Source organism: Miscanthus floridulus, chromosome 12 (genome assembly GCF_019320115.1).
Source record: "Miscanthus floridulus cultivar M001 chromosome 12, ASM1932011v1, whole genome shotgun sequence".
Taxonomy (NCBI): domain Eukaryota; kingdom Viridiplantae; phylum Streptophyta; class Magnoliopsida; order Poales; family Poaceae; genus Miscanthus; species Miscanthus floridulus.
In genome coordinates, this window is record NC_089591.1 from 43111859 (window position 1) to 43126538 (window position 14680).

Consider the following 14680-nt stretch of genomic DNA (forward strand, 5'->3'; position numbering starts at 1 on the left):
GCCGCTCGGTCGCGACGCGAGGTCGAGGGGCGTGACTCCGCCGCCTAGGCACGGCCGCGGTACTAGAGGAGAGCGGCGCGAAGACGTCGGTCGCGGCCCAGGCGCTGGAGGAGATGGCAACGTGTTCTCACCTGCGTTCACTGCCTCGACCGATCCACACTCGTCTCACGCCGCTCGCATCCACTTGATCCAGGCGCTGGACCTCAAGGAAATTCCACGACGAACTGGCGGCGGTCGCCCCTCACCTCGCCACTGCTCCTGGCGTCCCCTCCCCTCCCCACGAATGTCTCCAGCTGCTACAATCTTCTCGCTACATGCAGGCAAGGAAGAGCGTTCCACACTGGGAGGTATGTGTCCTGCTACCCACCTCTGTCTATTCAAAACACATATGCACAGCAAGTGTTCGATGCTCTGCCTATGAGATGATTATTCAGTTTAAACCTAAAAAATATGTGAGATGACTGCTATTCTGTTAGTCACCTACCAATAGACTATTGTCACGATGGCACTTGATTGCCATCTACGAGCTTGACCTGGACGAGATGGCTTTCGTCAGGTCCACCTCCGGTGCTCACACTGCTGCATTACATCAAGATCATTTAAAATTTGGAATGGGACTAACTATTGGTTTGTAGGCTTTGGTATATGCTACTATTTAGCTGCCAGCATCTAGACATTGTTTTGTTTGTGGGATGGTAGACTAAATTTTCTTTGAACAAAGACATAGCAAAGTGCATACGTAAAAACATTCTGTAATGTGGTTGCTCAGGTACATATTTACAGCAGCATCTTAGGCAAATCGAGTGGGGCATGAGCCAATAGAGTGCGGCTTGCGGCAGCGGCGCCGACGAAAGGGTGGCACGAGACACGGCAATCTCGCCCGCCAGCCTCCGCCCTCTATGTACTCTGCGTCTCTGCCTTCCACGCAGCTACGATCGCAAAGACACACCCTACCTGTCTGCCCCAGCGCCTCTATCTGAGAACAGGTATGTGCTAGCCGGCCATGGCAGTGGGCGCTTGCCGGGTGGCACCGGTACGTTCCGCCCCTCTCCATCCCCGACCTCGCTCCCGTAACCTGCTTCTGTGCTGTTGTCCACTGTGGTGCTGTCATCTCCGCCTCACAGTTCTCGCTTCCTCTCCTTGCTGCCTACCTCAATGATCTTCATCATAAGACAGCTACACTTCTCTACCACAAGAGCCCTGCAATAATCTACTTTCCCGAACCTTTAGAGTTCCTTGATCTGCATTTCCATTAACCAATAAGTAAACAGCTTAGCTATTCACCAGTTCAGTTTATTGTACAAATGGCTAGAAACCAGGTGCAGATTAGTTTCCATCTGCAGAATCAAAGTTTTCATTTTCTCATTATTACAGTACTAATGAGTAATGCCCTTCATGCTTTACATGTCATCATGTGTTAAAAAAAACACTGCTACTAAGTAATATTCAAACTAAAATATCAGAGCATCAGACAATTCATTATGCACTGGCTTGTCAAGTGGACAGTTCTGGAAAACAATAGAATTGTTTTGGAACATCTAATCCTTCATCCTGCTCTCTTTAGTTATTTTTTGTAATTGTAATATAATCTTTATGTAGTGTGCTATTTCGCACCATCGTGCAATTTACTGTTCGTCCATGGTTTATTTTTTATGATAAAAATGATTTATTTTTTATTTTGTGTTTATCTGTAGCTCATTTCCATTTGAGGTCTGTTATTTATTATTATTGACAATGAAGAGTAAAGGGGAACCCACGGGATCCAACACCAAAATCAGAACTTGGGAGAACATGACATACTTTATTGTGTCGAGAGCCTGCTCATCCAAAGCTGTGAGACGGCATTAGTATGAACTCATGTGTAACTTTAGTGTTTTATGTACTGCTTTTACCATTGGCTTCATAAGATGAAAATACTTGTAAGCTCCATTAATTCCAAGTGAAGTATGTTAATTCTATACCAAAGCTCTATTTATTTATATGTCACAGGAAGATCATACAAATTTATTGGCTGCTAGTAGAATGTCGAGGTTCATTGGGAATCTTCCATTGCCATTGGACGTGCTCAAAATGTGCAGACAATGACTCACAAAAATTAATGGTAGGAGCAATACTGTTGTGCTAAACTGTTACCTGGTTGTTCTACAACAAACTAATGTCCATGTAAAAAATTAATGTTGCTTTGGCCTATTCTTCCTCAGCACAGTCATTTAACTCTGAGAAATTTGTACAGTTACTCAAAACTCACATGGGTTTTGATAACTCATGACTACGTTTAGCATATCAGTGATTGAGGACGGTGCCAACCAATAACTGGACGATCTTGTATAGCGCGGCGAAGCCGCGCCTGGGTTTCTAGTGCTGCTCTGGTTTCTTTTTCTCAGACGTGTCTCCTTGCTACTCCTTCCTACTTGCTGGGTTCATGGCGCAACGTACGGAAGAAAAAACACCTCGCCGGCACGTCGCTCAGGAAGCAGGAGCAGAAGAAATGTCAACAGGTGTAAAATTAGTGACGAACTACCTGTACCAGGACTGGTTGTCTGGTTGTTCGCCGCACTACACTAGCTCCCCACTTTCATCTGGTACAGGTGAGTACATTTTCGTTAAGGGTTTGATTAAATTCAGGACGTAAAGTTTTGGGTATCACATAGAGACGTCGTATAGAGTGTTCAGATACTAATAATAAAACAAATTACAGAATCTATCATAAAATTGCGAGACGAATTTATTAAGCATAATTAATCCATCATTAGCAAATGTGTTACTATAGCATAACATTATCAAATCGTGAACTAATTAGGTTTAAAAGATTCATCTCGTAAATTAGTCGTAAATTATATAATTAATTATTTTTTAATCTATATTTAATATTTTATGTATATGTCCAGATATTCGAAGAGATAGAACGTAAACAAGGCCTAACCTACACCCCTGGCATGGGAGCTTGGGTAACCTGCCAACCTTGTGCTCAGCAAAATTCCGTCCAACAGCACTGCACCCCTGTGGCATCGTGTACTGTGCAGTGTAGACTACTGGTAATCTACTACTAGTATAATGCAGAGCTCCAACATGCCAATCCAGTTTATTCGGTAGGGTACTTGTCTATTCGCCAATATCAAGCCATCTGACATCCCATGCCTGCTTGCGTTGAGACTCGAGACTGCATGTATGGACGGTGGACAGAGTATACTTGGCCAACCGGGCCGCCCGGCACGGCACGGCATGGCCACAGCCACGGCCACGGCATGGCAGTCTAGTCATGCCGTGCCTGATAGTGCCGCCGTGTTGAGACCTCGGTCCAGGCACGGCTCTATCGCCGGTTAGCCGTGCCGTTCGTGGCGTCCAGCATGGCAGCCCGACGTGCCCGTGCTGGCCCGAGCACTGCAGCTCCACGCGAGGAGCAACCTCGTCGTCGCCGTTGTCGCGCCATCGCGTCGTAGTTGCTGTCCCCGTGGACCCGCGTCGCCGTAGGAGAGGAGGACGCCGTCACTAGGAGCGACGACAACGGGGAGAGCCGAGCGAGGGGGAAGCGGTGGTGGCTTGCCCCGGCAACCATTCTCCCGCGCGGCAAAGAGAGAGGCGGGGCACCACTGCGAGCCCCATGCGGCCTCCGCTTAGCGCGGCGCCGTTGCCATTGTCGTTGCCGCGCGCTCGCCGCCGCTGCAGATCTCGCCGCTACGCGCTCGCTGCTGCCACCACGCTGCGTCAGGCGAGCCGCGCGGCCTCCGCGCCTCGCCGCAAAGCCGCTGGAGGGAGTGGAGAAACGGAAGTGGTGGGCTTGGAGCAAAGTGCATGAGGGAGAGTGAGTGCGTGAAGGAGTCGGAGGGAGAGGCAGTGTGGACAGGAAACTCAGAGATGTGGGAAGATAGTTAGGTTTTGTGATCCAACATTTGTGATTCATCTAGAGAAAATCTAACAATCTAAAATACTCGGGCCGCATCGTGTTGACCCAAAAACCGTGCCGTGCCCGGACCGGCACTACGGGCCGCTGTGGAGGCCCAGGCACGGGCACGACGCCGAGCCGTGCTAGGCACGGGCACGAGGCAGGCCGTGCTTTTTCGGACCGGGCCAGTGCCGGCCTAGCGTGCCAAGCCCGTCTGAGGCTTTTCGTGCCTTCGTTCATCAAATTTATATATACTGGTAAATAAGCGAGGACACAGCAGGCATTCTAAAGTGCACATGGTGAAATTAAACTGCGAGTTGATCAGCATTCATGCGTAGTGACACTACTAGCCAGTACTTTACCGAATCAAGGAAGACGCTCCTGCATATCGACACCTACAGCGAAGTGGTCATGTTAGTGTTGAATCGTTGTGGGGTGTTTGATACTAATAAAAAAATAAGTTACAGAATTCATCAGTAAACCATGAGACAAATTTATTAAACATAATTAATTTATCATTAGCACATGTGTTACTATAGTACCCCATTATCAAATCGTGGACTAGTTAGACTTAAAAGATTCGTCTCGCAAATTAGTCATAAACTGTGCAATTAGTTATTTTTTTGTCTATATTTAATACTTCATACATATGTTCAAACATTCGATGAGATAGAGTGTAAATTTTTTAAAAAAGAACTAAACAAGGCCTAACTACCACCTATAATACTTGGTAGTACGTACTTATCTAGTATCTGACTGGCTGTATTCAGCTTCCAGAAAGGCCCATTATTTCTGATCACTGATTGCCAGACATGCACACAACCATCATCTTGGCCACTACCGGACACGGCTGATTTGCCAAGTGCAAAAAGGTTTGCCGAGTGCTTTCTGTCAGGCACTCGGTAAAGGCAATATTTGCCGAGAGCCGGACCCAGCGGCACTCGGCAAAGATAGGCCGTCGGCAAATCTACCTTTGCCGAGAGCCGGACGCTCAACAAACTTTAGCCGTCGGCAAAAATTTTCCTTTGCCGAGTGCCGGGCGCTCGGCAAATATTGGCTGTCGGCAAAAAAATCTTTGCCGAGTGCCGGGCGCTCGGCAAAATTTGGCCGTCGGCAAAGGTGGCCGGCGTGACGGCAGCCACCTGTCGTCAGCCTTTGTCGAGAGCCCCGCCGTTAGGCTCTCGGCAAAGGGTTTTTTTTAAAAAAAAATTCTTTGCCGAGTGCCCTGTGAGCTGGCACTCGGCAAAGGCTTCTTTGTCGAGTGCCAAGGTTGGCACTCGGCAAATTAATTTATTTTTGTTTTTTTTGCCCTATTTTTTTCTGGGGACTTGCTACAGTAATTAAAACTCCATTTCAAAATCTGGGACAATTTTGAGTTTTGTTACTATATTTCCTTAATTATTTTTGTTTCGTTGAATTTTTTTTGACTATTTCAAATTTGAACTGCATGTACATGAAATAATGAAATTTGGTCATTCAAAAAATGGTATTCATGATGTTTGGCGTATGTTGAGGCCGTATCCAGGAACTCGCATGAAATTACGAGCATCTTGTTGTCGTAACATGATGATGTACTTGTGGGAAAAGTGTATTTAAATTATACAAAATCCAAACGAAGTCCAAAAATCACGAAACTTGTCGAGGTGTCTTTTTATCGCATGTGAAGGCCGTGGTAAAAATTTGAGAAAGTTTGGAGCAAGTTGTGACGTCGAATGCCTAAAAGCCAGACATCTCCACATGTGATGGCGGGCACTCGTGTGCCAAGGAAAGTGAACTCGAGGTTCATGAGGGCACGCGATGCAGATCCGGATGCAGAAGAGGGGTCGTCGGACGGGAGGAGGCAGAGGGCCAGGAGCAGCGGTAGCGGCAGTGGCAGCAGGAGGGGCCGGCCTCCTCTAGTCAGGCCACGTGACGTGCCGGAGGAGGAGCGCCGTACCCCGGACTCCTCGGACGAGGAGGAGCTGGTTCGGCAGACGGACGACGAGGGAGACGAGGCACAGCAGGGCGGCGAGGCTAGAGGCACAGCTGGTTCAGACTCCTCTACTGTGGCCAGGATCTACTTGCGAGGTCCCTCGAAACTCCCTGGGCCTCCGCTTCTTCCCCTACGCCCAGTGATCCGCCCCCAGGGGGACAGGTAAGTAACTTTAGATTTTATCACAGCTACTTCATATAACCTGTTGAAAATTGTCAGAGAAACTAATAATGTTTGTTAATGACTTGTGCAGGCACTGGCTGGTTGTGTCGCCTGGTGACTCACGCAACCCCAACCGCATCCTGGGTCTTGTGTGTAGGCACTTTTACCCCGGCATTGTCACACACAAGGGGAACACTGAGCCGGTCAAATCGTGGGACCACTACAAAGATGCCCCCGACACATGTGGAGATAAGTAGGAGCGGGTGAGGAGAGAGTTCTAGGTAAGTCTCGCTCGCACAACTTTGATCAATACATCGCATTCATTTGACTTTTTTTGACATAATGAATTGATACATTGTGTCTATCTGCAGACTTTTTTCAGATGTGAAGAGGGACAGGAGGACAGGGCGGAGAAGGTGATAGTGAAAAGTGCCAGGAAACGAATCACCGACATGCACTATGAGGAGCGCCTCACTTGCATCGTCAAGTACTACGCCACGCACCTTGGTGAGAAGATCACCAAGACACAGGCAAGACAGAGGACGCTGACCCGGGAACAGTACCTTGAGGTAAATGAAGAAGAATAATACTGATTCGTTTTGAGATTAAGTAGCTTTAATTTGGTCTTCTTACATCTCAAATTCTTTATGACATGTAGACAATTCCATGGTGGTGCGAGTCGTATCGGGACTGCTGGGAGATGATCGTGGACATGTGGTTCATAGAGGGTTATATCTAGGACCACGAGGCGGGGCGGGAGCGGCGTATGGCAGCGATAGGCCCCACACACCATCAAGGCAGCCGCAGCCTCGGCGCGTACAAGCAAGCATGGGTACGTGAATTTTTAGTATTCTGACGCTCCATTTTGCATGTTTCTTCTAATCATCTTGTTGTCTTTCTCGCAGTCGTCGTCACATGGTGGGCAGTCCATCTCCAATTTCATGGCATATGGTCTGGCCCGCAAGGGTAATGCGACGTCTGCTGTCACCTTCACCCCGGATGACCCGTCCGAGTTCTACAGCAACCCGAGCGTCCACACCCGCATCAGTTCGTACGCGTCGGAGGCAAGGTCGGTCCATGGGCCAAACTGGGATCCGAGCACCGACGACATCGATGGGACGATGGTCATGAGGCTCGGACAAGGCAAGAAGCATGAGTGGTACTGGATTGGCGATGGCACCCTCGAGCCCAGCGAGATTCCCTCCCTCTCCCAGATCCAAGCACAGACCCCGAGCGGAGGCCTGGCCATACGCCAATGGCCGTCCCCTTCACAGCAGCGGGTCAACGCACTCCAGGTTAATCCCGTTTAACTCTTCGTACATTGATCTTTAAATAACTTAGTTACCTTTGCATTACTGAAACATTCGATTGAAATATTGCAGGCCGAGAACGAGAGGATGGCTCAGGAGCTGCGGGACCTGGCGGCGAGGACCGAGTAGGCCGAGCGGGAAAGACAGGATGAGCGAGCCGAGTGGGAAAGGCAGGCCAAGCAGCTGGCGGAGATTACGACGTTCTTGCAGAACTTTAGGCAAATGCACGGTGTAGCTGTGCCGCAGTTCGCTCCACCGTCGCCGCCAGTTAGAGCTAGTCATGTGAGTATGAAACCAAATTGTTTCGACTAGTGCTTTCATTAGATGACCACTCTAACAGATGCAATCTCTTGTCCTTTATGCAGCCTCCGTCGGTGGGTTCGAATAACCCATCTCAAGCGCAAGCAGGCGACGACACTTTTCCTTCATCAAGCACTCAGTTTCCTCCTCACCGGTAGTTTGTATCTCTTTTTCATCGCTTGATGGGCATGTGATGTACTGTGATCAACTATCGACTTGTTTCGATGGATATTGGACCTATTAGGCTTGTGATGTCGTGTATATGAGATATTGTGTGATCGACATGTGATATATATGTGGTATTACCTTTGTGATGAGATGGATGTGATATATATGTGCTATATTGTGTTTGCGATGTCATATATGTTATATATATCTCTTATATGCTGTGTTTGTGAATATAGAATCAAAAAAAAAATTAGCCTCTTTGCCGAGTGCTGCTCTGACAGGGCACTCGGCAAAGAAATTATGAAAAAAAATTAAAAAATATTTGCCGAGCACTGACCTGGCAGGGCACTCGGCAAAGAAATTATTAAAAAAAATAAAAAAAAAATCTTTGCCGAGTACCTCCCCGGTAGGGCACTCGGCAAAGAAATTTTGAAAAAAAAATTAAAAAATCTTTGCCGAGCGCTTCTGACATTGCACTCGGCAAAGCATTTGCTAACGCAACCGGCGCCGTGACAGTCACTTTTCTTTGCCGAGTGCCGAGATTGTACTCGACAAAGACTTTGCCGAGTGTCCGATAAAAGACGCTCGGCAAAAAATTCTTTGCCGACGAATTTTTTATCGGAGGCTCTTTGCCAAGTGCTACCCTCGGCAATGACTTTGTTGAGGACAAAGTAGCATTTGCCGAGTGCATTAGGTACTCGACAAAGCGCCTGAATCGAGTCGTGATCCCTTTATTTTGTGCCATTTTGGCACTAGTAGCAGCAGTAGAGATGGAAGTTGACGTCCTACCGTGCCCCGCACCGCAACTGCATGCTACATACGGCTCGCGCTGAAATTACTTCACAGCTTAAGCCGACGAAACCCCCTCCCTCCCATGCATGGCTCCTAGAAATTAAGCACACCACGCCGAATCATGGCGCTCGTGCTTTGCTTCAAAAGCTAGCAAGGGCCTCCGCCCTATCCTATCATCGTCAGTCACCCAATGCATGGATCCAACTCTACACATCGCAGGGCAGCATCGGTGGATCGAGCGAGGCTGCGAGAGCGAGACCATGCTAGATAGCTTACCTACGACAAGTACTCCATCCATCTCATAATACATGACCTTATAGTGTTCAAAATTTGTCTCACAAAGCAAGATATTATAGCCATCCCAGCCTAAGCTGACGTCCCATCAGTCCATCCATACTTGCTCAGCTACTCTTTCCGTCATCAGGAGGTGAGAAAAACAGAGGCGAAATATTATTTTGGCCGATTTATTGTAAGAAAAAAATACTAGAGAGATGAAGGGTGGTGTGGTGCATGTCAAATCAGAGAAGTAGCAGATGTGCAAGGGTAATACAGATATTTATCCTCGTCCCTGGGGTACGTGACTAACTCTATAACGTCCACGTGACATAGGGAGTATACTGTACAATAAAAAAACGCGAAGCATATGATCGTACGTCCACCACGCGGCGCCTATAACTTTGCTCGAAACGACCATAAAATACGTCATGCTTTGCGCTTACCCTTTTTCATGGGGTCAGTATAGAGAAATGGCCTCTCAGGAACTTTCTAGAAGTACGTGAGAATCTCATCTGCCCAATGAAAAAATTAATTACACCAGCACCAAGGGGACACACTTATGTCAGCCTGTTCGTTTATTGGTTTCAGCCGGTCCAAACCAGTCAGCCAACAGTATTTTCTTCTCACAATAAACCAGCACCAGCCAACCCAAATCAGCCCAGAAACCAACCAGCAAACAGACCGATGGACTGCATGCCCCATGCCAGGAGGTTGGTTAAAAATTTTACAGCACAATCATTCGTCTACATGCATACGCTACTTAAGGGTGTGTTTGTGTTTGTGTTTGATTACTTTCACAGCCGTGCATCGTATATCTTGCATTAGTAGACTGAATGGATACTATTTAGTTGTAATCCTCTGTAAAGTTATTTAGTTGCCAGTATGGGTAGATACAAGGAATCTTCCTAATAGGATGATACTTGGGCCATCACAAGATGCTGCATCGTCCATCTAGCCAAGATGAATAGTGAAACTATTATCGGCCAAAATCAGTTCTACTTTTCGGCTATGAAAATAGTATTTTTTTCTCACAACAAATTAATCGCAGCAGCAATAAGTCCTACCGAATAGGACCTTTGAGCGTATCCACTGGGACAGGGTGAGGTTGTATTTCTGCATCCACTCAGCAACGAGATATAGGCTTACACATCCACCCATGGCATCAAGTATGAAGGCGAATGTAGCCAACCAAACACACCTTAACGGTATACTCTTCGTTCCAAATTATCATTTTTGCTTTTTAGATGCATGATATTTATTATATATTTAGATTATAATATATATCTAGATGCATAGCAAAGCTACGTATTAAAAAAACATAGCGGATTAATTACATTAGCATACTATAGCACTAGATTTTGCAGGCTTGTAGCTACAGATCCAGAACCCTAGCACGTGCCCTCGGCCTAATGTTCCCTTATCGAATCTAAGAAAAGCGCTGTTTTTTTTTTCCACCTCACTACTGCAGGATATATGTCAAGCAGTCAACCTTTTCTTGTGTGCAGGCACGGGCCCACTGCACTCGTAATTTATGTATACTCTCGTGACGGTCACTAGCAAGTAATATGTGAGACTGCAAATCTGCAACACTGCAAAGGGTTGAGAAAGAAAAGCAGACCTATGGGAATGTGCTTTCATCATTTTCATATTCATATACTGGCAAAGCGATGCTATTTTCATGGCCTTGCATGTGCAGCGAGAGAGCACCTTTCAATCGCAGTGGCACCAAACCAAGCCTTGCCATTTGCCAAAGCATATACCTTGCGGTAACATTGCTATGATACTAGCTAGCTGGCGCGCGAGATCGATCTTTTTCTTGCCATTTCAGGGCAGCGACATGCATGCCAAACCTGGCTGAGCGACAGCAACAGCTTTGGACGTATACATGTAGTGAACCATGATACAAGAGCTGGCCAGCTATTTCAGTCGTCGGTGGTGTGTGAATGGATGAACTGTAGGCGTGGCATATGCATGTATCTTAGCAAGTAGTAGTTCTTGTCTTTTGTTGATGAGCTCACTCGAGCTGCATTGCTGGATGTTAAAAAAAAATATCTTGTCCGTTCAGTCCCGTCTCACCTTGCTAAGGCCACGTTTGGGACACAGAAATCTCACAAAATAGCAGAAAAGAAAACCTTCCAAACACACATCTGATCTCATACGACGATTCCCACCGACAGCATGCAGTTCACCGAGACACAGTCATATGTACTCTAGTGCTGGCTGGTGGGCGTTTTTCCGGGCGGTGTTTGTGCGTGGCCACACCAATAAAGACGAGCTGGACATGAGGAGGAGGACGAGAGCATCTCGATCTCGATTTCCGGGGAAATGATCGATTTCGCCTGCTTTCGTGTGGTTTGGTTCGGCGGACGGAGGAGGGAAGAAGACAACCGGCTCAGCTTTTTCAGCGACCATCGTCGTCCCGTTCAGCTGGTTTATAAGCCGAACAAATAATATTTTTTTTCACAATAATTTAGTCAATAGTACTTTGAGCTACGTCAGCCAAGCGAACAGGGCACATATATAAGCTAAAACTGCCTTTGCTCAGATGAATGCACATGCTTCTCGTCGTCGTCAGCCATTTGTGGGCAACATCCTCTCCCTTTCCTCCTGCAGAGAACCGCGTATAATGTATTCGTCCCCTAGCCCAAAACCTTTTCACACTACACGAGCTCCTTGAAGTACTACTCAAAATTTCTGCGACTTTGCTTTGCATAGGGCAGAACGAGAGGACATGACGAAATGCTCTGGGTAAGGTAAAACAAGAGCCGAAATGCACAAAAGCATACTAACGATTCCAATTAGTTGGGCCTCGTTCTTAATCACTTTAGCCCATTAGTCCTAAAAGGAGGCCTGGTATTTTTTTCCCCTGGAAAAAAAGAGAGAAAATCCTACAAGGTGGCAGATGTTTTGTTCAGTTCCAATCCGATCTTAATCCATTAGTTCACCTTCACGTTACACTTCACCTTCTTATCATCCTGTTCTTCGGCAATACTTTTCAGCAAAGGAACAATGTTTTTTCTCTCGTAACAGATCAGCATCAGCATCAGCATCGGCATCATCAAATTTCAGCGAAACAAGCGAACGGAGCCATATCTCCGGTTCAACACATTGGACAAGTTTCCTCATGATAAAAAAGAAAATATTTGAGTATGTATATAGGTTGTTGAGGGTATAAGTGGATGCAGAACTATTGGGAGGCCGGAAGCAAATTTTCTTTTTTTCTTTGAAAAAATATAGGTCGTTGACGGATGGAATATTATGCCATAAATTGGAGTTTGCTGCTAGAATTATAATGACAGCTAGATTAATTTTACCTCCGACGAGGGTAATGTGGGCATGTGCCCGTGTGAGACTGATCAGATCGCATGCTCAAGAACAAATGTGTGTGGTGTGGGGAACGGGAATATGCTCCTACTGATGAACACATCTCTACTTGTATATATACTATCTTTCCCCTACGCAGCATTCTCTGCTGTGCAGCTGTGCTTGATCCACGTCGTTTGATCTCGGCGAGCTGCGCGAACGTCACATGCCTCTTCTTGCTACTTCAGGGCGCGTTTAGTTCCGAATTTTTTTTTGTTTTTGACTACTGTAGCACTTTTATTTGTATTTGGCAAAAATTGTTCAATTATGGACTATTTAGGCTTAAAAGATTTGTCTCGTCAATTACAGACAAACTGTGCAATTAGTTATTCTTTTTACCTATATTTAATGCTTCATACATGTGCCACAAGATTTGATGTGACGAAAAATCTTAAAAAAATTTTGTTTTTTTGATGGAATCTAAACAGGGCCTCAGTGCAAGTGCAAGGCGGAGTGATGCATGCAGCCCTGGGTACGGTTCGGTGCAAAATACTTGTATATGCAACGACGTAAATGCACCTGCTCCACCGCCCTAGGAGCTATTCACGGCTCTATATTCCATGCCGAGCGTCAGCAGGTTCAGACTGGCCCGTGATGGACCAGTGAGCGGTGAGTGACCAACGGGGAAGCCTCCCGCGCCACCCCCTCCTCCGTGTATATAAGCAGTGGCAGGGTGAGCGTCTCTCCTCAGACCACCACAACACAGTGGGCAGCTGGAGCCAAGCAGAGAAGAGCTTGGAGTGAGTGAACGAGAGTGAGAGAGGATGGGTGGCAAGGCCGCTCTGCTGGTGGCCCTGGTGGCCGTGAGCCTGGCCGTGGAGATCCAGGCCGACGCCGGCTACGGCGGCGGCTACCCGACGCCGACGCCGCCGGCCACCCCCACCCCGAAGCCGGAGAAGCCGCCCAAGGAGCACGGCCACAAGCCGGAGAAGCCGCCCACCTACACCCCGAGCCCCAAGCCCACGCCGCCGGCAACCCCCAAGCCGACGCCACCGACGTACACTCCCACTCCGACGCCCCCCAAGCCGTCTCCGCCCAAGCGCAGGCCGCCGACCTACACCCCGACCCCGACGAAGCCCACACCAAAGCCAGCTCCTCCGACGTACACCCCCAGCCCCAAGCCACCAACCTACCCGACACCGAAGCCAACTCCACCGACGTACACCCCTACCCCCAAGCCACCGGCTACCAAGCCTCCGACACCCAAGCCGACGTACACCCCGACGCCGAAGCCACCGGCTACCAAGCCGCCAACCCACCCGACACCCAAGCCTACCCCACCGACTTACACACCGAGCCCCAAGCCACCGGCTACCAAGCCTCCGACGCCCAAGCCGAGCCCGCCGGTGTACACTCCGAGCCCCAAGCCGCCAACGTACCCGACGCCCAAGCCGGCCCCGCCGACGTACACTCCCACACCCAAGCCACCGGCTACCAAGCCGCCGACCTACACGCCGATGCCCAAGCCGACGCCGCCAACCTACAAGCCCACGACCCCTACTCCACCGGCGTACAAGCCGCCGACCCCTACCCCGCCGGCGTACAAGCAGCCGCCGGGGTCTCACACCCCCAGCCCGCCGCCGCCGCCGCCGCCTTACTACTAGAAGAAGTGAGGTCTACCACTCTGCTGTCAATCTCTCGGAGCATTAGGTACGTACAAGAATGGAGCATACGCATATGCTTGCACACATAAACATTTTCTATTCTATGCTTGTGTCAAGAAAATGTGTCGTAGTTTCCTCTCCTTCGAGTTTGTCTAATGGGTATGTACTCTCCTACTAACAAATAACAATTACTCGGTTCCCCTTTTTGTGTTGCAGAAGGTGATCGATCGAAGAGAGTTGTGTCGTAGCCAGCCGGGCCAAGATGAGCTGATGATGATGAGAGACGAGTCGCCGAGTCCTACACTCCTCTCCGTGTGCTGCCATCCATCCCAGCTAGTAGAGGAGAATAATGCAGAGCTCTGCTCCCACTGTTTCCTGTCCTCCCGTTTTAAAGTTTTGTGTTCGTCAATGTGTTAGCAGGTGTATTTGTGTGGGTAATGGTATTGCAACTATTGGTGTAAAACCGAAATGGATGTGGAAAATGCAAGAAAAAGCTACTATTAGTGTTTTTAGTAAATCTTTTTAAATGTGGAAAATGCAACAAAAAACTACTATTAGTGTTTTTAATAAATCTTCTGCAGTCTGCACTGCACCGTATGGCCTTCTCCTGGTACTGGAGCTCTTTTCAGCGGTGACGTGACGACTACACTGTAGCTACAACGTCGTTTTGTTTCTATTTGGTAATAATTATTCAATCGTTCAAAACTTTCGTTTCGTAAAGTACAACCAAACTGTACAATTAATTTTTGATTTCATCAACATTTAGTACTCTATACATGTATCGTAAGTTTGATGTGATGAAGAATTTTCTTTTTACATAGTATCAAAGATAGGAATTTGGTGGAACCCA

At 47.8% G+C, this 14680-nt stretch overlaps 1 protein-coding gene across 2 annotated transcripts; it reads left to right on the forward strand.

The window, feature by feature from the left end:
* Positions 1-12906: 12906 nt before the first annotated feature.
* On the forward strand, positions 12907-14347 carry LOC136497734 (extensin-like). 2 transcript variants are annotated; one of them, XM_066493583.1, is made up of 2 exons: positions 12907-13876; positions 14047-14347. In XM_066493583.1, the coding sequence occupies exon 1, from the start codon at positions 12991-12993 to the stop codon at positions 13828-13830; it is 840 nt and encodes a 279-aa protein (XP_066349680.1). In that variant the 5' UTR covers positions 12907-12990; the 3' UTR covers positions 13831-13876; positions 14047-14347. The 2 variants fall into 2 exon arrangements, with proteins under 2 accessions (XP_066349680.1, XP_066349681.1); XM_066493584.1 differs by having other exon boundaries at positions 14050-14347.
* Positions 14348-14680: the final 333 nt, after the last annotated feature.